We start from the raw sequence: 25258 nt of genomic DNA on the forward strand, positions 1-25258 counted from the left end.
CAAGATAAAAAAACAGAAAACACAATCACATTTCTGTAATAGAGAAATTTTAGCCTTCTGAGAGCATCATGGGTTAAAACTGATTAACAGAATGTTTTCATTAAGTTACGGTACTCTGCTGGGTTATACTTAGACCCTTTTTTAGTCTCAACATTACAGAGAAATCAACAAAATATCGCCGAGGACCTGGCAGAGAGAAGTTACTATACATGCATACTGAACTACTTCAAAGTATTTTCTTAAATAATTTGCGTGCAACAAAATGCAAAGCTGATATCTATATTTCAGTGCTACCATGGTACATGGATATTAATGCACATTACTTATATAAACATATATATCTCTCCGTACATTTAAACCTATATCTGTATTTATTGTTGGCTTGGAGGACAAATTGGATTTTGAATTTTGGCGAATGTAAACACTTTTCATTTCAAGGAGATTTGTTTAAGTTCAGTTATTTGAAAAAGTGGTCAAGGAAAGTTTTATAGTCTATTTGATCATCTGACAGTTCTTGTCTCCAGTCCTGTCAGGCTGCTCACTAACAGTGTTGCAATGTATTAAGATTTTAGCAACCATACAATTAGTTATACCTACTTTCTCCTCTGTAGGGTTTCAAGTGGGGAGTGGAGCCTATTAAAATGACTCCCTGACTCTCTTTGCATGAGAACCTGGGACCTTTGACAGCTCAACAGCATTAGTTATTCCTTTATTTAACCAGCTAAAATACATGGAAATACAATTTAAGACTTCTTACTTTCATTGAGATTAAAAAAAAAAGATGCAGTGCTTTACTAAGACCACAGCTGTACTCACAACAGGTTGATGTGAATAAAAGCAGCTTTCTGTCACAAAAGTAACTGTTAGAACACATCCAGGGTGATAGAGATGTGCAAATAATAATAATATGGGTGGAAAAAATCCCCAAGCTGTCAGCTCTGAGGGGATTTGTGATTTTTTTTTTTCTTTTTTTTATCCTCTACTCTGAGTGAGGCCTGGCACGCTTCCAGGACAGTACATTACTATCAAAGCTTGTAGGGAGAAATGTGCAGATATGTATGGGACAGCTAAATCTTCAGATTAAAGAAACAGCTGGATATTAAAGACAAGGAAAGCCCCTACTGTCTCTCTCACAAACACCAGTATACATGACAGCCATCATAAACACTTATTAATGATATTTTCAAGTGTAATCTGAAAAAAAGGTTTTAATGGCCTTAATGACATCCTTTTAACTTCTCACTTTAGTTCACCTCAGTTCAGTTTTCCTGTGAGGTCATAATCTTTCAAAACCTGGATTATCATAATTATACAGATGTACTTTTCATGCTCACACAGAGAAGTCAGTGGACTGACTGTGTGCAGCTCTTGTTTATTAACATGAAGCAGACTGACCTTCCCTCTCCGCTCAGAACAGAGATGCTCCATACCGCAGGCTAAAAACCTGTTTAATAGGGACCTCACATTCTAAACACATACACACACATCATGCACTCACACACACTTATACTTACTGTGAGACCTGGTGGTATGCAACCAATTCAAGGAGCAAGTATTTATAGCTGTTCTTAATGGAAGCCTTCTGTCATAAAGAGATACAACATAAAGGGACTGTACAAAATAAAGTTAATGGATTCCCCCCACCCCTCACAAACGCACACATATGCATACATATACACATATATTTCCCATGTGTAACAAATTTAATTGACTTTTAATTATTAAAAGTCAAGAATTTTTTTTCAATTATAAGATATAGAGAAATGCACAATAATAACATGGTAGGTTGGAAATCTTATCAAAATACATCTTCAATTAAGTCTCGTCTATAAATTACCTAATAATTATTAAGAAATCTGGTGCTGAAAAATGAAGATGAGAAGTTTCTCAAGTGGCCACATGAGGCAACCTTCAAATACAAACCAGTTCCAAAGACTGTCACAATAAAATGTGCAGTGAAATTCTAGTTTTTTACTTTGATGTTACTCAGTACTCATTAGCAGGTATCTGCAACAGTGCAGTGCACATATATCTCTACAATTCATGGATACATCTTTATAATCAAGCTTGCTATTCTTACATGATAACGTAACATGCCACCCCCTTATAGTGAGTACTCAGGGGTATGGCTTTGGTCACTTGAATATCTGTGATACTTTGCATAAAAGGAACATGCAAGACTGAGAGCTTCTTCTAAATGGATTTATTTGCAAGGATCTATATACAACAGGAACAAGAAAGCATTAAATAAAGATGTGACCAGATGTTACCAGGATCAGAACTGATGAACGGAAGAATAGCACATGAAATGCTAAAGATAAAAGGACAGATCTGGGTTTAACTATCAAGTTATCAATGAACAGTGAAAAGCTAATTAAACTTCTTTAAGATTTAATGAAAAATCCATTCATTCTAAATTTGTATTTCATGGAACAGCCTCTCCGCTGTGCTGCAGACTGACCATGAGCACCTTGTCAGGGGCTTCTCTACAAAGTACAGCAGGTCTGATGGTTTCAAGCTGTAGCATCCTTTTGCACAGTTTTAAGAGTTCCTAAAAAAAATCATATAGCAGGTGAACAGCACCTGAACATCACTGGATTGCAGATTCTGTTTAACAGCCTTACTCCACCCTGATTTTTTCTTTGTGACATGAAGCTGTTTTGGCTTTTAATGCTACACCCTCACCCTCACATAGTGCTTTATTCCACTGTGTAATTGTGCCAGGTGCTCACTAAACTCTAAGCCAGTCTCATGGCAGTTCATGAACTCAGATCATGACTGTATCACAAACTGCCATGAGACCGGGTCAACAGATGCGGTCTCCTCTGGTTCCAAAAAAAGAAAACAACACTGAGGCTTCCAAAAGGAGATAAAAAGCAGTGGGTGATATTGCAGTGGCTATTTCAACTTCTTAGTCTCTGACTACAGTCTATCATAGTCTCAGTGTAGTTCACTATTCAAATGACAGCATTGTCAGATGATAGACATGAAAGATCTTATGCTGTGTTTGAGAATTTTTTGACTTAACCATAGCCAGGAGGCATTTTTAATTATTTTTATTCTTTATTCTTTCATAACACTAAAGTACTAACTCCAAGTCAAGCTCAAATATGGAAACATTTCAGTGATTTTGCAAGTGTGACATAAACTTTGATAGACTGAAGTGGTTTCCACAGAATAGATACACTTGTGTTTCTATTCTATTTTGTGTTTCTAAAGATAAAAATTGAACATTTAAATCAATTTACAAAAAAACTGTTTAAATGTTTCATTTTCATTTGGTACACTGTGTTTTCAAACATGACTGATTCTTTGGGTGCTTGTCGCAGCTGCAGTGGTTTTCAGTCTCAAAGCACCCATCAAATGGGAGCAAACATATCTCAAAGGCCGTTGCTAAACTATTCAAGCATTCAGCTGTTGCAAACAGGTGCAGAAAAATTTTCACAGTGAATGCATCCCAGGCTGAAATGGAAAGTCACCCATCCAAAGAGACCTTCCCTCTGGATTTTACCATGTGTGCTTGTCAGAGCTCCCTTCGTGAGCAATTGAAACAGACGAGGAAACCCACTAAAAGCAAATGGATTCCAAGAGAGAGCAGAGAGCTGAGAGTCTTCAGAAATGGACAGAATTTATAAAAGAATTCATTTTTTAAAAGTTTCGCTTTGAAACACTAGATTCTCCTAAAGTAAACATTGCCAGGAGACTAACCGGGCAGGAAACTGGGGACTGGGGAGCTAATTTTCACTGATATGATATAAGGTCATCTGGGCAGATAAACGTTTGTGTGAAATGTAGTGAATGTAGTAATTCTGCAAATAATCACTCTTGAACGGAAATATGTATAAAAGTGTACAGAGAAATGTACAAGAGTGTGTGTGTGTGTGTGTGTGTGTGTGTGTGTGTGTGTATACCTAAATAAAAAAATACAGATAGTTCATATACTTTATGAACTCAATATAATTTAAGTATTAACTTTAACTTGACTTTTCATTATAAATTCATTTAAAGGCTACTATAAATTGTAACAAATTTCCCATGTGTGGGACTAATAGAGGTTATCTTTTATTTGACACTTTTTATTATTTATAACAGGAGACTTTCATTTCTTGACAGTAAAGAACACAAGACAAACAGCTGAAATTTGATTTAATAGTCTTTGAGCTTTTAATTTAGTGCCATAAACGTTACACCTGCTGAAATTCTTTTAGTCACCTTTACTTTCATCTATTGCTTTTATGTAAGCATAAAAAACAAAAATACAGAAACACATACCTTTAACTTTTAAGGTATAGTTGGTGTCATTGTGTAGTTAAAAGGTAGACACTTTGTCATACTGATTAAGACATGCTGAAGAAGAAGAAATAATATGACCAATTTATGTAGCAGATTATTAGTAATAGAACAGCTGTATCAAATTTTTGAATAAAGTCTGTGCTTTAGCTTCCTCGAAGCACTGAAATTGTTTTCTCAGACAGTAAGCAGATTTTCAGGATGCTTGAAGTTCTCAGTTTTAGCTCCCAAAAGGAGTCTGACTGGGGCTTAACCTCACTTTCCATTTTAATTAATCCTCATCCATCGGCCTCTGGCTCTGTGATTAGAGCAGGGCATCCTTCCTCAGTTCCCTGTAGCAGAAGACAGACCATCTGCCAGACAGGTGGCTGCTCTTGATGGACAAGTCAGCAGTTCATATCCAGGCAGGTTTAAGAGAAGTCTTACAACACTCAGCATACAGGAATGTTTAATATGTGCTGTTGAAATAATCTAAGGGAGGGTGTAGACGCAAGCAAGAAGATGTGGACAAAACAATGAGAGCATCACTCCAGGAGCGCTCAGCTAACTTGTATTCTAGAGATTGTTTTGGACGCCGTAATCCAAGAAGACAGCTCATCAATAATGGTATATTGAAGGGACAGTGTTGCCTGAAGGTGAACTGGCATTCTACAAAAGAAGACACATCCATCTGTGTTTTCGAATGGCAGTGGTATTCTGTTCTCTGCGGTTTAATTAGAATAAAACCCCAAGAAGGCTCAACATCAGATGAGATGAGTAATGGGAAGTAGAGCTAATTAGGAGAGAGGAATCATGAAGCCTGACCTTTGGCCCCTCGGGGCAAACTTCTTTGGAAATCCTACAAATAACAGCAACACTGATAAAGAAAGGCATGTGACTGTTCAATAGTTACACCCATTCCTCTTTAGACAGCCAATTCCAAATGCACGTTATTATAAATATCAACTGAAAATTGTACATCAGTTCCTTGGCACTGAATTGTACCCATAAACCCAGTTTGCTCTCACCCCTAGTCCTCTATATTAGGGTAATTTGTCAAGAGCAGGTTCTGGATGATTAAGCAGAAACGTGACCAGATTCTCAACAGCATGTGGTTTGCCAGACAAAAACAAACAGCTGACGTCCATCGTGTCCATTTGCATGTGAGGAGAATAATTTGTAGGGCTGGTTACCTCTGATTGCCCTTCTCTGTTTTCCTTTCTGTTGTGAGCTTTTTTGTGTATGTACGTAGAGAGCAGTCATCTCTGTTTGATTTGTTGGTACACACTGGATTGTAAGATCAATGAAGTAACTAATAACATTAAACATCCTTAGGAGGGTGACCCATGTGCTTATTATGGTGCAGGAAAAGCTTCTTCCACAGTGCTGACTGGCTGATATGATGCTTAATTAAATGCCTCAGCACAGTTCGCCAACAGGAACCTCTATCAGGTTGTTGAAGAGGAAGCAAGGCTTCTCAAGTGATTATCCTTTTTATAATGGCTGCCAGCGACATCTGGTCTTCCTGCTGCCATCCACAGACTGCGTCTCTTCTTATAACCATGGATACTATGTGAGGATCATTTATTTATTCCTTAATTAATTAATGTGCCTGGTGAAAAAAAAAGTCAACTAGTGTGATTTCAATAATGGGTCATCTTTATAATAAATGGGACTTTTTTGAAAACGGCTAAGGCAAATGCAGCGTATTTCTTATCACTACCCTTACACATGCAACAAGCAAACAGTTTATTTTTCCAGACGGTCTCTCACAAAGGGTGGCGTTTTAAATGGAGTTTTAAATCCCCTTTTTCTGATATTCAGTGAAACCTTTTCAAAAATGCATCTTTTTGAAGTCTTGATGCTTTTTTTCATTAACCTCTCTAAACCTTTTGATGTAAATCTGTGTCTTTGAATGAAAGCTGTGATGAACTATCAACTGATTTCAAAGGTGACACTTTCAGTTTCACAGACCAAAGTAAACAAGCACAAATAGATCTTTTAGTATTTTAATCCATGCTGAGGCATCAGCTGAGAGTCTGACTAATGCTGAGTGCTCAAGCATTCTTCAGGGTTAACATATTGGCACTACTATAAAGAGGGTGTCACTTAAGCTAGAAGCTTTGAGCACATTTAATTTCTGCACATCAGCAATTTTTGCCTAACCCTATCCTAAAAATATAAATTAAAGGACAGACGTGTAAGCCACTGCAGCACTTTAAAGTCTCGTGTGGGCTGCTAATCCCTGAAGAGCGAACTTGGAGATGGATCGGCACGTGACAGATCAACCATTGGAAAAATTATGAATGTGTGCTGGCAGGTTGTTTGTGAAATGGGCTTTCAATTCCGTGTGCGTGATATGGGGGGGGGTTCTCTGCTTAGAATAAATACTAATCCTTTAAACATCAGAGCACATGTGTGCATCAATGGACTGCACAGATGCACAGCAACCAGGCCATGTAAAGAGATTAGATGCCAGGAATCGTGAATGACTTTGTTTTTCTGCCAGCTTATGGTGAGATTCGTTGATAATTTACTCATGGGTGTATGATGAAGATGCAGAAAGGAAAGCTTCAAAGTGAGGTGATGCTTTAAAAATAAAGCAAACAGTGTTCTGCAATTTAATTATTTATTTTTTATTGAATTTTATATGGATTTCAAGTTTGTAAAAAGGGAATGAATAAATTAAGACAGTCAAAGTGTTTTAGAAGTTGACATAAGATTAAATCTTCTTGTTTATATTTTATTATAAGGTTTTGGCAAAATGTAACTTCTCTTAAATCTTGCTGTTATCCGTGACATTTCTTATTATAATCGGCTCTTTTACCACTTAGTGTTGTTTATAAGCTCAAATGATGGCATTATGAAATAAATTCATGATCTTTTGTTCTTTGTTTTTTGATTAATGGTCCATATAGGTATAAAGCTGCCATTATTTATCAAACCTATCACCACATTGCCCCATGATGTGCAGTCTTTACTGAGCTTTGCTTATTGATGATGCTTTCAAATGTCAACCATTAACATGAAAAATTAGTCTAGAAGTGTCAAAATTGCAATTTCTTATTTCAGGCTACAATGTAGCCCTTCCCCATAGACTCTAATGTCAAAGTGCCTAACTCTAGAGCACAAATTAAGCCTGGATGCTTTGAGTGACTGGTGGTTACAGCAGCTAGCTACCTGCTTGTCAGATTAATTAATTGGAATCACTGACCCAATCAAAGTGCTCTTGTTCTTGAATTTTTATTGCAATAGTTAACTAGTAATATGTCTTTTGCACGCATCCAGTAAGTGGGTAGTGAATAAAACTCTTGTATTAGCAGAATTAGTTTGTTTTTGTCTGTGAAGTGCACCATGTGGACAGTGGTAGTGACTTTCTAAGCAATATCAGGTGGGCAAAGTTATGGTGGCTAAATCCATTCACCTCTCATGAAACAAAGTTGTGGATTTCATCAGTTTATACAATTTTACCTCAGCCACAGTAACTTCACAACATTTTTATGAAGAACATTTTTTTAAGACATGGCCAAAAACCACCCCCAGGGAATCTACCCGTGATTCAGTGAATCGTGTAGTTCTACTGTGTGTTTTTGTCTGTTTTCTGTTGCTTGTTCTGTTTTCTTTTCCACAGTGACTTTGCTGCCAAAACAACCCCTATTCCTCTAGGGTAATTCAGCTAATTAACCTACTGAATATGTTGGTCAGTTCAACCTTATTTTGCATTCTACACAAGTTCTTTGGGGACCTTTTTAACCTTGCTGATTGTTGATACGACATATTTTTATTTGAACAGCAGAGGCAGTAGTTTATTCACATTATGTACTGATTGCATGTTGATTCTTCTGACAACAGTGCTGAGTTACAAAAACAGGTCAAAAAAACATTTTAGACTCTCTTAGTACACTGCAGCAAACAGGAGCAACGTTTTCTACCAGAATAGATATTAAATAATGATTCTGGCATCCAATCTGAGCTTCAATCAAAAAGTTGAAATTTGATCTGATTTATTTCATGGAAGAGAATATTTATTTTATACTCTGAAATGAACTCAGTCAAATGAGCTGACGAGAGGGCGTAACAGAGTTCTGATCAGAAATGATCAGATAAATGTGCTAAACTTAGTCATCAGTGAACCAGCATCACTGCTGGCCGAGTGTGAGCTCTGTTTTATAAACTGTGAGATTTTTTTTAATTCATTCGTCATTTTGTTTCTAAATTTGGCAAATATCCATCTTGAATGTTGAATACTAAAGAAAAGGATTATCCTAGAAGAAATACTGAGAAATAACAATAATAAAAGCTACTCAACAGTAAAAAATAATTGCTTTCCCCAGAAGGCAAGTTACTGAAATGTACAAATGAAACTGAAGGTCATCGTGGATATTATATCCTTAGGAGTAATATGGTATTAGCACAAAGCCCCAGTGGCTCCTGGCTGCTTTATTGCATCACATACTGTATGTGTCGCTCATTGCTGCACACATTCCTCTCAGTGCTGCTTTTGGAAGTACCTTGTGAATTTACTTTGTTTGAACACTGAATTGACATTCAATGGAAAATGTCTCTCATGACATGCTCTCAGATACATATCAGCTGTGCCAGTGTGTTAGCTTTGCCTGAATTGGACATAAGCCATGATAAAAGAAATGGAGCTTGAAAAAAATATGAAATTTATCACTTTGGTATATATGATTATATGTCCACTTTACGATGTTAAATTTACTGTAAATTCTGACAGGAGGCGCAAGAAGCCACCAGGTGGCACTAATTTGTTCCCACTATTACTTTGCTATTATCTTTCAGTGTGTTGCATGAGCTATACAGATTGTGCTGAAACATATTGGCTTCTTTCATTTGCAGCATGTAATACAGGAAATTTGATTTAACACTCTTGGAAAATTATTCCTATTATTATAGTCGCCAGTATGTGACTCTTCTGATCAGAAGAGTCACACTCATCTCTGTTCTTGGTGACATAAAAAGCCTAATTTACATTAAAAAAATGGATCAAATTCAGAAACAAAAATGGGGACTATTATAGCAGGGAGCTTTCATACAGTCACAAGTAGCAAAACATGCAGACCAACAGCTTTAATATTTACGAATTTACTAATTAAGGAATTCTAAAAATGTAAGTATGAAAAGATTTTATTTTGTGACCAGGAGCAGTAACTTCCTGAAGTCTTGGCTTCACTCTAGGTGCTGAAAATCCATCAGAAACAAATTTTCAGAAATACCTTAGACAGATTTGACAATTCTAGAAGAATAGTAGCAGTAACACAAAGATGCACCTGGTTTCAGGCCACTACTCTTATTTCTAGACAGAATTATACAGCAAAACTGAATGGCAGCTTTTAGGGCATGACAAATATCTCCTCTTCATTTTTAATGTAAAACACAGACACTCGTATTTTCATAGAGAAATCAGGACATGCATGGCTCAGACAACAACAACTCAGTATACACGTAATGGTTTTTTTTTCCACTATAAACAATTTGAGCTTGGAATGAAAAAAGACAACACCGTCTAATCTGTTGGAATCAAAACAAGCCTTTAAAACCTCTTTGGTGTCTGCGGCACTAATCTCTGAACTGGTCAATGAAAAGTGCACACAGTTCAGATGAGAATTTAAAGCCTCTTGGGCTTTCTCACTAGATTGCCAGGGGAAAAGAATCTGAATGAAGCCTGATTTTCTATGGTGCTCAAATGCAATGGATTTCAACAAGTAACAGCATTAGGGGCATATAATCTCTCCTCTGAGAGCCATATACATGCATATAGAAAATGAGATGTCACTCAGCTTACTCTGCAGTACCTAAACACTGTGATGTAAGGCTATTTCTTGCTATTACAGAGCCAGTTCAGTTTTTGTAATGGCAAAACCCAACCCTATCCCGTGATGGTGTGAGTCAGGATCATATGAGTTGCAGAGGATTCTGGGAGCTAAGCTGTTTCCAGTTTTGCGGTGGGTTGTGAGTATGTGCTGAGATGGGAAACAGATGTGACCTAATAGGAGAAGAAAAAAAAGAAGACAAGAGGAATTTACTGCTGAGCTGGGCCTCAGAGTACTTTTCACTGTTCAAAACAAAGAGTCAGACTAGAACAAAAAATGGCTGCCAAGTGGTCACATGAGAAAAAGTCATAAATGCAGAAAAGCATTCTCAGCATCAGCCCCATGTGGAGATATTAATAGATTGTTTTAGCACTCAAGAGGAAAAAACAGAGCTATACTGACTGCTAGGTAACCATTTTAGTAAGGAATACCTGTATAAATCAATCTACTCAAACACATACATTTATACACAGGTCATGACCTGCTGCATGATGGTATGCTCCTTGATGCTAAGATGGGGGTTGAGTGCTGCATGGTGGATCAATCAAAATACCGCCCCGTTCATGAGTCTCATTATCTAAAGAGCCAAAGAGGAACCTTTGAATGAAGAGTCTCACAAAGGCTTAAGATGCACTCTCCAGCCTGGTGAAATCCAGTGAGCAGATGTTTCGATACAAAAATATCGATCAGTTAGATAGTGAGCAGTCAGTGATGAAAGCCATTGCCTAGAGCTGCTTGCCTGCACTGCACTTAACACACTAGAGATCTTAACACAACAGGAATCTTAGCACAGCACCCAAGATTGTTCTTGACCTTGAGGAGAACTGAAGCAGCAAAGGAGAGAGCGATAGCTGCATTTGTGCACTGTATGATACCGTCTCCGATTGCATATTGATTTTTTCATGAAGCCTTTGAAATTGTAAATCGTCGGATTCTGCTGAACAAACTCTGCTTATTTAAATTTTCGCTTTTGATATTCATGGCTTCCCTGTAACTAAAATGTCCCAGTAGGTTAAAATCAGTCATGTAAAATCTTTTTTTAAAACTTACGAGTCCCACAAGGCAGGATTCTGGATCATTTGCTTTTTGTCTAATACATGCTCGTGTCATGAATTCAAAACTTGCTTTTGCTTTTGGTTATAATAATATCACTTGATAATTAATTCAAACAAAACAGAGGACAACTCTGAACCTACTTATGTTAGAAAGGAGAAAAAAAAAGAAAAGGAAAGGATGCTAAACATCGCAAACATCTACAAAAATCTTGGAAAATATATTTATTTAAACCAAAAGTCATATTTCAAATCTATCAAGAAAGATTAAAATATATAATATATAGTATATCAAAATCAGGCCAAATAATGCAAAAAAATATGAGTAAATAAATAAGCATATTAAAATAAGAATGGATTACTAAGGGGTGTCACTGCTGTGGACTTGCAATCCACTGTCAGCAGCTTTTAGCTAGATATCTAACAATGACATGTAACTTTAACAAGAGTAATAACAAGAGTAATAACAAGGCAATAATGTGTCTATTTTTTTAATTGTTTGACCTTGTTTTGCCATTTAGCATATTTTTGTGTATTAGTAGTGGCTTAATTGTGGCTTCATCTACTGCTATCAATAATATTAGTTCTTCAGGTCTAGCTCGCCATCAAGTTTGATGTTTTCATCTTAGAGTGGCAAAAAGAATAAGAGGAAACTTCATTTACTTCCAGTGTTCAATGAGTTTAGATTAGATTTTAATAATATTTAGTGTAAAAAGGTGTTTTAGTTAGATATTGATTGAAAAATTATTGTCATTGTCCATCGTATAAATGGATTCATGACCATTCATAGTGTTTTTAGCACCTGAAGATATCCCTCTGTAATGCAATGGCAAGATAAATTATGGGGAGCAAAATCCACACTCGTGGTTCTACATACAAATTGTCTCTTTTCAGCATCACATTAAGCTCAAGCTAACATGAGACAACAGGAGTCTGATTTAAACAAATCAAAGTGGTATCTTAATTTCCTTTATTTGTTTCCTTGCGGTGCTGCAGGAGAGCATAATACATACTTGTCTGATTTACTTAAAATTGCTGAAGCTTCCCGTTGTGCTGGATCATTGTTTTGTACAGAGCAAGGACTTGCATTAAATAGCCAATACTGACGAGGGAATTAAGGAACCAATAAAGATTTAAATTTACATAAAAACAAAACAAGGTAGTCCAGTCATTTATTGTTCATAGCTCTGCACCACAATGTCAGTCGGCCCAATCATATGACATGTTAGCATCTTATAGTTTCACTGCCTGCAAAACGCTTGGTGTGTTTCACATTCAAGGTGGCATAAATGTATATTTGTCCAGATCACAAAAACATGATAGACTGATATGTAATGATATGCATGAATAATCATTGATGTATTATGAATAATTCTGTATGAAGAGACTGCACTTGTAATAGCAGTTGTGATAACATTAGTGCTAGCAGTTGTGTTAGCAAGGCTTCTCCATTGAAAAATGTTTTATTGTTCATGCAGACATGATTATACGTCTGATTAACTTGCAGCAACGTGGACATGTATCACTGGACATCTCAGCTGCACGGGATGCTCCTATATTTAATTCACTGTCTAGATATGTGCTAGACAACAGTATGAGTATAGGAGTCATAAGACACATTCATGTATATACACACATGACTAACAGCAAGAGGAAGTACCACCAAAAAGACAGAAATTGGAGCAAATACAAATATGGCAAAGACCTATTTGGATTCTGCTGTGGGAATTTTTTTTAGCAAGCTGCCACTCATGATCAGGTTTCACATGCTGTGTTCTTGTATAATTAATCTAAAATCTAAAATAAGCACGTTTGGTTTTTATTCTTCAAGTAGAGAAATAGTTTTCCAGTTACACACAATGAACATAAAAGTGTTTGTTTTAAAGACGTTACTTCAATAAAGGCATAACTGTTTCAAAAAAATCAGTGGAATATAGTAGCCTTTATAGCCTTTCCACACCAAGTGTCAGAAGGTTCTGAGACAATGTTCTGATGAAAAAATTTCAGCATAACAAGAAACAAAAGAAATTGCACTGGAAGGGTCTCTGGAAATCTTCAGCAACAGGCCTGAAAAAAAAACTTTGCAAATATTTTGACTTATCGTGTTGGTTTGGTTCCAGTGATATTCATAATGATCATGCTAAATGCTAAATAAATAATAGCAGTACTAAATGTGCAGTGCAGGAGATGACATGTTTTCTTGTAACAGCCGCTGCTGGTGCCCACCGTCAAATTATTTTTAGTGCAAACTGTGTGACCCAGTTTATTGACTGACAACCATTACATTGTACACACTTGTACCATACTGTTTTTTTCCATGTGCCTTTTTTGCTGCATCCTTCCTTCTTTCCTTCCTTTTGGAATAAAAATGTCTTTGCTCAATAATTAATCACTCAGAGGCCCATCCATTTATCTATGTTAACCTAGCATTCTTCTTCTTCTTCATGAGTTAGAGTAAACGTGAAAGCAGACTAAAAGGTCACTTTGAAAAAAAAAGGACCTGGAACTTGGCCTTTATTTATAAGTCTAACACTGATTACCTTTTATAGCAGAACATTGATTTATATACATGGCCATGCTTTGTACTTTGTTCAAGAATCAAAGCACCTCTGTTGTTCTTCAAGCAGTAACCCAGACTGCAGCAGTGCAACATCCTCTGTGGAGTTTTCAGACATGCCTCTGTAACCTGACACCTGACATCATCCGGTTTATTCAGTGAAACCAGATGTAATTTCCCTCCATGTTAGAAGAAAACTCCTCCCCAGACCTGGAGCTCCCATTGTACTTCCTCAAAATTCAGCCGATATAAACTCGCCCACTGACCTACTTCAGCAGCAGAGGAAGACCAAGTCAAACTCAGAAGAATTCTCCGAGCTTTTTGACTTTTGGACTTCAGGTAAGTTTGTTTACTGCTGATCTCCCAACACTCTTAACACACAGAGTCTTTTTTGCTGTTTTGTGCGTGTTGTAACCTTATTGTTTTAAACTTTAAATCAGTTTGAAAGAACTGCAGCTTTCTGATATTTTACTATTTAAGTAAAAACATCTCAGCTGAACTGAACTTAGACATGGCTCTTACTTAATTACATGAACTGATTTTCAAGACTTTGAAAGAGATTTTTCCATAAATGTAGGTTCAAATATATGCATAACTTTTCTGCAGCTAAGAAAGTAATTAGTCTTAAAAAAGATTAGGATTACAGAACAATTTTGACCCAAATGCACATTAATAGATTCATTCTTGGAAGAGGGAGGCAGGGAGATGCAACATTTACTGGCAGCCAGTTTGAGTTCTGGAAAGTTTGACATACCAATGCAAAAAAAAAAAAAAAAAAAAAAAAAAAAAACACATCCGGGAATGTGAAAAAAGTCATGAATGCTAATGTTTTATGCAAAATATAAATTTATTTTCAAAACATAAGCTACCACAGGGAGAAGTCTTGTGACTCATACACAGCATTGTGCACATATGCTGAATTACTGGCATGTATCATGGGATTGCACTATTTAAAACATGGATTTTCACCCAAAGGTGAAACAATGCTGTGTATAATCCATGAGTGTAGGAAGCAAGAATCAAAGAGAAAAAGAAAACAAAGCAAAAGGAAACATTGTTTTCTGCTCTTAGTTAAGAGAAACTCCAAGGTCAGCGACCTTTACTGGAAACAAAGCCCACAAATGCAGATTAGAAGCACAATGTATTAAAATACAAGGGGGACTCAGAAAGCCCAAGAAACAAAGGCAGAGAAAAAATTTCACACTGCCTGGACTTAAAAAATCCACAGTTAAAATGTTTGAATCACTGATGAGAGCAAGAATGAAAACATTTTTTCAGTGGAGTTCAGTTGTGTTTGAGACTTCATCCTGTAGCTGTTATTCACATGTTTGCTGTCAAACTATATCCAGCATTGTCCGGTCTGACCCTGAAAACGAAAGTGAAAATTGTTGAAAATCAGATAAAAATTATCCTGAGAGTTTCCTGTCTCAAACCAAAACATGGCATAGGGGTTTGTTTCCCAAGAAGTGCAACTTGTTGTCGTTGTGGCATGATTGAGATAATGAAACCAACCACATGATAGTAAACCCCTGCAGAAGCACAATGCTTTCACTGGATTATAGGAAAGCATATATATATGCATATAGATGTAGATATATATATATATATATTAGCTTTTAGCCTTATGACAGTCGAGTGCAGACAAGAAGGTTATAAATGAAGAAGTGACCTGATTCAAACCTGAGCCTCTCCAGGAAGTTCACATGGTAAACTGTTACTGAACAGGAATTCTGACTGTAGTTCCTCTCTTGGACTCCCATAAATGGGCCTTAAGAGATTATGATAACATTGTGATATTTAATATGCATACACATACCCTAATTATAATGTTGTAAACATGTAAACAATAAAACTTTGTTAATAAAAAAATTTCTGGGTTTGGTATAAAAAAAAAACGTGAAGGTTTTTGTGTTTTTTGTTCTTTTAGGATGTTGCCACTTGTGTGTGTGCTGTTGCTGGCTACCTCGGCTCTGGGCCGTTTTGATGAATCCTCTTTGGATGCCCAGTGGGAAGAGTGGAAGAGCACACACAGGAGAGAATACAATGGCTTGGTGAGTGTGTGTTACTATTGTTTTAGAGTTAAAATCAATGATAAAATTAAGAGATAGAAATAGCACAAAAGAAAACTTTAACATAAGGTAGGAAATATAAAAATTTTGTTTTTAAAAAGCAGATGCTTCTCAGATGTTTGATTTTTAAATCTGATTTTCCTGAAAGAGGACTTCTACAAACAAAACACTAAACCTGAAAACAAAACTGAGAGCAGTATTGGTGAAGCCTTTGGTGAATACATTAATTCTAAAATGAAATAATGAAATTAAAAATATGCACATTTGCTATTGAACATTAGCCATTTTATGCACTTTCCCATCAAATGTCCATATCGCTGTTTCAAAACATCATTGGTTTTCCTTAACTTGCTCCATGACTGCACAACGCTATGTTTGTCTTAAAAAGATGAGAAGAAAAACCTCATCCAGTCCCAGCAACATGTAGTTATTTATAATTTACATAGTTTAATACATTTGCGTACACATGTGGCAAAGACTCATATTTTATTTATACACAGCATGTTCCACATCTTAGCCCAAGACAGGCTACTGTAAGTCTGCAGGCTAAGCTGCCCTTTTTAAGGAAGCTCCACCAATTTCAGTTATTTTAGCAGAAATGCTAACAGCAGATCAGGTAAAGCCACAGAGTCACAGAAGGAAACATCAGCAACATTAACAGGGAAGCATGTCAAATATTCTTCCTCAGTCACACTTTGTTTTATATGATCAGATCAGTTATGTATAAACTGTTGCTGATTTTACCTCCTTACCTGGCAGCATTGGTTGCTCCTCTTCTTTGTTTTGGCTGAAAATTAAACAGACAGAGAAGCTAAACTGAAGCAGGACATGCAATTTACTGTCAGTCCAACTTTCTCATCCATAACCAGTAGATGTTTAGATCCTCCTTTAAAATGACTTTAAATTTTAGTTTTTTTGTTTAGTATAATTCAACACTTTTCAGTTTAAAGGACTAATTCAACAGCTATGGGTATTTAAATTATTATTTAATGATCTTATGAATCAAAAAAATCCTAGCCTATTTTCTAAATTAGTTTTATCGTTAGCTTTTTATGCGTCATATCACCAGAGCCAGAAATTTCTAACAGAGGAAAGTCCTCCACTCCTCTTTCTCGTTTTCTCTGAAGCAAAAGATTTCCTATACTCTGTTTCTGTTCCTGGCTGTGAAGAAGGGGTTGTTTGCAGTTTGCTCTTAAACCATAGCTGACTGTGAATTTACTCCATGAATGCTCACTGAGCATCTGTTATCCCTCTGCTCTTCACCTCAAGCTAGAGGTCAGCACTCCACAGCTGGGGCATGTGTGTGTGTGTGTTTATGTCTAGTTTTCATGAGTCTGTATAGTTACATGTGCTTTGATTCATGAACTGAATGTGCATATATAGTTTTTATAACATGTGTTTCCGTAGTGTGCAGAAAAGACATCTCTCTCTCCCCCTCATGGTGATTTTAATCAGTATTTATGCACAGGAGAGCTTTTCAACCTTCTTTGAATTGACATCACTGATCTAATATAATCAAAGTCGCCTTGCCATATTTACATTTTCCATTACTGGAATGAATATCAAGATGGAAATAATGCTTATAGTTATGCTAATCACTGATGAGATGACCTAGACTACTAAGTAGAGCATATGTGGTTTTCTCAATACCAAACACTTGGCTGTATCTCACTTCCATATTATAATATTACTCTTTCATGGATGACACATAGTGGTGGAATTTGAATTGAACTAGTGTTTTAACCCACATATGTATAAGCTGTAGGGAAGATTGTTGTGTGAATGTGCACTGGTTTAATTGACCTAATTAATGAAATGGGGCTGTAACACAGACAAGCTTTTTTTTAATCTGCTAATTATAATGCAAATTTGTCCTGTTTGCCCAGATTAGTTTCTTTCAGCTGTCAGGTGTTCGTGCATGAGTGTAGAAACAAGGAAAGCAAACTTTAAGACTGGAAAAAGTGTTTCTTTTATTTTTATACATTATGACCGCCTTTTGAAAGCCATTCACACCAGTTCAAAAGTGAGGCTGCATCATCATCCTAGAAAATAAAAATCCTCTTGTTGTTCATATTAGGAGGGTCACTGTTGTTTCTAATAATAATGGAAGCAACGAAATGATAATGACTTCTTTATAACATCTGCTATAACATTTATTTGTGATACTTTTAAAGCTTCTAAAAATGTGGATTGTTTTGTAAGTGTAAGACAGGGAGCTCTTTTTTTAACTTAAGTACAGTGACATGTACTTTTGTTCCCCTCAGGGTGAGGAGGGGATCCGCAGGGCCATTTGGGAGAAGAACATGCGCATGATTGAGGCTCACAACGAGGAGGCCGCGCTGGGCATTCACTCCTTTGAGATGGGGATGAACCATCTGGGAGACATGGTGAGTACAATCTTGTCAAATACCAGATAAAACTTTTTATTCCATGAAGCGCATCATAATTAATGACACTGGTTTAGACTTTGTCTCAAACCTGACAAAAAGAAGAGTCAGTGGATGTACCATAGCTCACACTGCTCTTCCCAGAAGCCTGTTTCTGAAAAACCAGAAGCTCTTATTGGTTGTGGATCGACATGCAGTCTGGCACGTCTCTGTCCTAATCGCGACTCCATGTTCACTTTTTTTACATCTTGTTTTTGACATGTATGTGATCCCAGCACATTACATATCAGTAAGCCCATCTGTCCCTATTTTTTTTATACATGTCACTTGCAGTGTGTAACACACCAGCATAATTTTGAATATACTCAAGTACTAAATATTTTGTTTCTTCTGGTACATTTTTCATGTATGACACTAGACATAATCAAATCCACCTTTTTGAGAAACTGGAACAGCAAATATTTTGCTTGTTTGATTGCTGTTGAGTAAGGTCTGGGTAATTTTGATAGTAAATCTTACTAAAAAAAAGCTCCTGCATGTCACATTCATGTTTTCTTCAGCTGTTTTGGCTTTTTGCAGCTGCAGTCGGTTTGTCATCTCTGCTTTTTTTATTCACTAATGCACGCTGCAGCCCCTTGATGTGAAACTGGGTTTGGTGTCCTTAAATCAGCCGGTGTCAGCGACATGCCAGCGTGGGTCGTGACTGATGGTGGCTTTTTTCATCAACACGGAGAGGCTTTAAAAGGCTGCTCCAGAAATGAAGCACAACATGGCAGGGTTCAAGCTCATTTATTAGTGATAGAACAAGTATGCGCATCTGAATTCTTGACAAATGGCCAATTTCATGTTTATGAAATAACAGGTGGTGGGGAATGAAGGATGCTTTTCCATTTTGATTGAAAGCACTTAAATTAAATGAACAAAATTAACAGATGGCCTGTATTTCTTCCATTAATGATCTTTCTACTTTTAGACTCAGCTGTAATAAAAGCCCCAGGGAATCCAGAAAATAACAAAGTGGGGATTTTTTTTATTTTATTTAGAAAAATATTGTATAACCAAAAGTTCCATTGTGGCAGCCAGTAAAAAGTACAAATGTATCACAAATTTGAATTCCCTTTGAGCTCTTTATATCCCTCTCTCCTTTACTCCTTTGCTTGCAGTTTCTTGAAGTCTGTAGTTTGTCACATGCACATTTGCAAATCTTTTTGTATTCCAGCTCCCCCCGGCACTCTGGTTCTTGTTCAAGAACACTTTCTTTCACTCAATTATTCAAAAATCCCATTGCCTGGATGTTATGACCTATGACCCCGACTACCACATCGTTCAAATGTTCATTCAGTAACATCCCTACGACGTGAAACACGATTTATAACTGTGTTTCTGTTCATGCAGACCTCAGAGGAGGTGGTTGAGAAGATGACTGGCCTGCAAATCCCGATGAACCAGGAGCGCAGTTTCACACTGGCTATGGATGACATGCCCTCCAAAATTCCCAAATCTGTTGACTACCGCAAGAAGGGTATGGTGACTTCAGTTAAGAACCAGGTGAGAATTGAATAATATTTGACTAGTTTCTGTCAGTGTGGATCAATATCATCAGCTGAAATGTTGTTGTTTGGTAGCTTCATATGTTGGTTTTCAGAAAGCAGCTCTTTAACTGTTTTGTTTTTTTTTCACAACCACTATTCACTGACCAAGTGAGTATAAAATGTGTGGCTGCTGCCTTTAATAAAGAAAGAAAAAGGCACTTAACAAAAAATGCTTGAATCAGAAATGTGTGAATAAATAGATTCAGTGCAAGGGTTTTAGAGATAGCTTTCAAATGAAATGTGTCAGTCAACACACAATTGATAGCAGCACAAGGGCACAGCTTGTGTAGTGGAAACATTTAACGTGATCAAGCACAGTTTAGCATATCGCAACACGGGGCAAACCAAACAGGACAAAGGACAGAGACAATCTGCTCTGTCACAGTTCTTGGAAATCAAATCTGAAACAGCAGGTTTCTTACTGGAGGAAGTTTTTGTAGATTTTAACAGAGTAATCTACAGTTAGGATTTCTGTGGGCTCTGGGATATGATTGTTTGTCTAAAAGTTTGTGGAGAACTAAGAAAAAGTTCCTAGGGCTATTTTCAGGCAAAATGTTAAGAGTGAAACTCAAAACCTCCGTGATTTCTGTGGGGAACTGTTACTGTTGAAGGCAGAGGAAAGAATAATGACATCAACTGGGATTTCAGTTACACATTTTATGTTGTGTTCAGCGGCAATATCTGACATTGTTTTACACAAAGTCAAAATGCATGTTTATGAAACCCTCTGAAATCAGAGATGAACGTTTTATGTTAGTGTAGGTGAACACCTTTACATTCATCTCTAGTTTAAATGAAAACATTCAGCAGCCTCTTGCCTTGAAAAGACTGAATGTAATTCACAATTTGTGAAGATTTTTCTTTTTAATGTAACCTCGTAAAAAGTAAAAGGATTCAGAAAAATACTTGAAAAAAAAGCTCGAATCTTTGCAGCGTTCCTTTATTTAAACATTTAAAGACGTAACCAGTCCCACTTAGTGCTCAGATCCACACTGAGAGTATCAGGCTGTTCTCATGGTTAATTGACTTTGGTAACAAAGGCCTTCATTATTAGATGTAATTGGCCGTTAAGAGCAAATTAAACAACCATTTATGTAAACAACATTCATCTGGTAGAATTGGTGAATATACTTGTAGGAAATTTTTTACAAAGTTCAACTGTTTCTTTATTTTGAGAAAAAAATCATAGAAATCATCATATATCAGTGTTAAAAAATAGGTAACTGTGATAGATAACATAAGTTAGTAAAACATACATTGTTTGAGAGCTTGTGTGTTACGTTGTCTCCCCCTGGCGGATGGATTTGAACACACAGCCATAAACAGGATTTTTTTTTAGCTCTTGCTTTGGTTCCTGTGGTTCATGAATTATGCAGCAGACTGGTTGCAGTCTCTGCATACTAACAGCTCTACTGCTTCATCCTGAGCTCCTTTTATGATGACTGAATTGTGTTTCTGATGTTTTCATCGTTTAAGGCAAATTTCTGTTATCGCAGAGCTCAAAGCCACACACAACATTCACCGATTGGATTTCAGATTTACAAAGTTTTTAATTGGGGCATCTCTGAGCAGCAGAGTGAGGTGGAGCATTAGAGGTGTGAAGACTCAGATATTTCAAAATGAAGACCAAAAAAAAAAGAAAATAATAAGCTATTAATTGTTCTTCTGAATAGGGAATAAGATTGAAATGGGTCCGTCTATTTCTAGACACAATTTACAGCCAAATGTATGTGGACACGTAAGTGTTTCAGAGTTATAAGCATTAATCTTGTGTTAATACATCATGCACTCATCCAGGAAGGTTCTTCATAACATGCAGGGAAGGGATTTGTTCCTATTCAGGCATAGAAGCATTAGTTACACCCAACACATGTTAACAAGAATAACCTTTTAATTTAAATTCAACATAAATGTTCATCTATATTACAGCAAGTCCCTATTTCCTGGGTGAAAGCCAAACACGTTGGCGGTGTCAGTGATTCATTAGCGCTGGATGTGTCAGTCCAGACCTGTAAAAAAGACCATTTCTCACTGTGTGTCATTAACACTGTTTCAACATTACTGCACACCACAAACTGCCCAGCAGCCGATTCTATTTACAACCCAAATTCACAGCAGTTACAGCCTTTCGATCAGCAAACAGAAATGGCTTTCTTTCTTTGTCAATGCTGTCACAGTCTGCCTCCCAGTGGACAGACAGGAGAAGACACAGTATTTGCTGTGATGTTGATTTAATCTGTTTAATTTGATTCTCTATTATATGATAAATCTTGATGACTGATTATTCTATGAAAAAACAGGCTCCCTGCAAGTGGTTTGCTTAAAAAATAACTGCTTATCAGAACAGCTTGGTATTTATTTCCTTACAATGTGCACATTTATTCTTGTTTCCTACCAACTCTGGTCTGGTCTGGGTTTCTTACATTTCTGCTGATTATAGCTTCCATGTCAGCTTAGTTTCCTCTTACTGTTGTCAGCAACAGTCCAGTCACAGTGGTATGTACATATCAAACTAAACCTCTTACTCACCAGTCGTTCTTTGACCCCTGACAGGGCTCCTGTGGCTCCTGCTGGGCCTTTAGCTCTGCCGGGGCCCTTGAGGGGCAGTTGGCCAAGCAGACCGGGCAGCTCGTTGACCTCAGTCCTCAGAACCTGGTGGACTGTGTTACAGAGAACGACGGCTGTGGAGGAGGCTACATGACCAATGCCTTCCAGTATGTGAATGACAATGGAGGTATTGACTCTGAAGCGGCCTACCCATATGTTGGACAGGTGAGCAACCCACACAACTAAACTTGAAGTAATCTATTAATCCGAGCCTTTTGCTTCAGTTCATTTCATGTAGTGAGTGCCACATTCTCTATAAACTAAGCACTTATATTTTAATATCACTGGGTGCTTGAACACATAAAGGCAAGATGGACCAAAGCAGTAATGCAGTTTTTTTGTTTTCCAAGTAATAAACGAGTATAATTTAGTTGGTGTTTGTTGTTTTTTAAATGAGTGATTGCCCCACCCCTTCCAGTACTTAAGATAAGCTAGAAGTTTGTTCTGTGAAGGCACTCTTACAAAGAAGCTTTGCAGACTTTCACAAAAAGTCTTTTAACCTAGTTGTTATAAATAATACCCAGTAATCAGCTGTTAGCTGCAGACACATGTTGAAACCAAAATGGTGAAGAGGTTCTCACTTGGCTGTGAGGGTGTTACATTTGTCCCCTTCACACACTTCATCAACCACACGCAACAAGGACGAAAATATTCCATTTTGACAGTAAAGTAGCTGCAAACATCTTACCAGAGGGAGATTCAGCAGAAATGATGAAGAGGAAACTCTCCCACAGCGTGAGCATAGTTTCCTCTTTAGTCATCTGGTAATATGAGGAGGAAGTACATCGGCTCGGTAATGATAAAAATCTGCCGTCTCTCTATTGTTTGGCTAGTTGGAATTGCACCAAACACATCATGTGATATAAGCATGTGACAGAAGAGTCACAAGGTACCAAAACCTTGCATAGCAAGTATTTTGATTATTCATTTATACTACAATTATTCATTTGTTTTTATTGTCGGTTAATCAGTAATAACCATTGGATTAAAATTCGATATTCTACCTGAATATGATTACACTGTGAGGTAAAGACATGAAAAGTAGCAGCCTGATGAATCTGAGGTTTAAGTTCAGTTATTGTGGCTTATTGTTGCAGTTCTTCATTTTTATTAGTTGCTTTTTTTAGTCTGCTTTTCCCCAAACATAGCAATGACGTTTACAGTTTGCTGACACACATTAGAAATTTAAAATCTTAAATATCAAGAATTGCCACTTTAAAAATCAGCAACAAATGGTTTTAGCATTTTCTCCTCCTTTGTCCTGCCTGCAGGATCAGTCCTGCCGCTACAATGCATCAGGCATGGCAGCCCAGTGCAAAGGCTACAAGGAGATCCCAGTGGGTAATGAGCGCGCGCTGGCTGTTGCACTCTACAAAGTTGGTCCAGTGTCTGTGGGCATCGATGCACAACAGAGCAGCTTCCAGTTCTACAAGCATGGTCAGTAAACTTCTCAGATGTCTGGTCAGATGAAATTGTTACCTGCACCTACTTCATATAAGGGAAGGAAAATGTGTTGAATAAAATCCTAGAATTTATAAGGGCCTGTTTAGTCAGGATTTCTTCATTAAATATGAATTAAATCACCTAAATATAGAGTTCACACCTTCATTTTGAGCATTAAACTTTAAATAAAGGTAAAATTAGGTTATAATGGTGTAAAAAAAAAAAAAGCCAGTAAAACAATTAAACATAACACATCAACAGCTTTCTGGTTATATTCAACATTAAAAATTGTGCGAGGTGCATAGTTTATGCACTGTTCACTAATGCAGCTCTTTGTTTCTCTGTCGTGAACCCAGGTGTTTACTACGATCCCAACTGTAACAAAGATGACGTCAATCATGCCGTACTGGCAGTAGGCTATGGAGTGAACACCAAGGGGAAGAAGTACTGGATTGTCAAGAACAGGTGGGACATGTCACTTGTCTGAATGGCATCAGGTGTCTCAAATGTCCACTAAAATTAAGTGTTGGTTGTTTGTTGTTTTCATGTCATCTGTCAAAATGATAAGCTGAAATGCTGTTTGACTCCTGGCGATATTTCATCGTCTCCGTCGATCCATCTCTGACTCCATCTTTTGTCTTTTCTTCACAGCTGGGGTGAGGAATGGGGCAACAAGGGATACATCCTGATGGCACGTAACCGTGGCAACCTCTGCGGCATCACCAACCTCGCTAGCTACCCCATCCTGTGAAGAGATTAGGGAAAATGAAGGGGCTTTGCTTAGACTACTATAGGACGAATATACACTTGGAAATGTTCAGAGTAAATGTTCATTTCAACACATCCGCAATCACTACAGTACAATATGTTTGTTTACAGTCTTTTCTAACAGGAAATGGAATTTGGAGTTAGCGAACAGGTTCACTTAAAACAGGTATTAAATGTTTTTGAGTCTTAGATTCCAAAAAACACTTTTAAACCCTGGAGTTATCTCATGCCTGCAGACCTCTGCTGTGCTCTGGTTAATAAATAAACATATGCAGTTTTTTGTAACTTCAGGGCATGCTGTTGGTTGAATAAGTCTAATCCAGAACACAGGCTTGTTTTATGCTGAAGTCGCAAGTTAAATCTACATATCTACATGGCACAACATACTTTTTCTTTTTACAGTATTTGACTGGTAGTCAGTGATAGTTTCAGTCCCCACTTTTACTTGCTTTCTGTGTGAAAAAAGACAGGAAACATTGCTGTGCAATGGGAGCTACTCCTTTCCTGCTGGTAGTGTGAGTTCCTTTAAATCTATGAAACTATTTTCTCTTGTGATCACAAGGACTTGTCGTTCTGTTCAGCACTTTTCCAATGATTACATTGTAAACAGATGTTTTCTATGAAATTGAATAAAGGGTTCATTTTGAATTTGAATGCCTCATTTGGAATTATTTTATGTC

General features: G+C 37.1%; 1 protein-coding gene across 1 annotated transcript; it reads left to right on the forward strand.

Annotated features, from left to right (window-relative positions):
* Positions 1-13890: 13890 nt before the first annotated feature.
* ctsk (cathepsin K) lies at positions 13891-25232 on the forward strand. Its single transcript, XM_019364685.2, has 8 exons — positions 13891-14051; positions 15640-15763; positions 18046-18168; positions 19564-19716; positions 22314-22532; positions 23639-23804; positions 24167-24275; positions 24462-25232. The coding sequence occupies exons 2-8, from the start codon at positions 15641-15643 to the stop codon at positions 24559-24561; spliced, it is 993 nt and encodes a 330-aa protein (XP_019220230.1). The 5' UTR covers positions 13891-14051; position 15640; the 3' UTR covers positions 24562-25232.
* The last annotated feature ends 26 nt before the right edge of the window (positions 25233-25258 follow it).

The sequence above is a fragment of the Oreochromis niloticus genome, linkage group LG11, assembly GCF_001858045.2.
Source record: "Oreochromis niloticus isolate F11D_XX linkage group LG11, O_niloticus_UMD_NMBU, whole genome shotgun sequence".
In the NCBI taxonomy this organism is placed as follows: Eukaryota; Metazoa; Chordata; class Actinopteri; order Cichliformes; family Cichlidae; genus Oreochromis; species Oreochromis niloticus.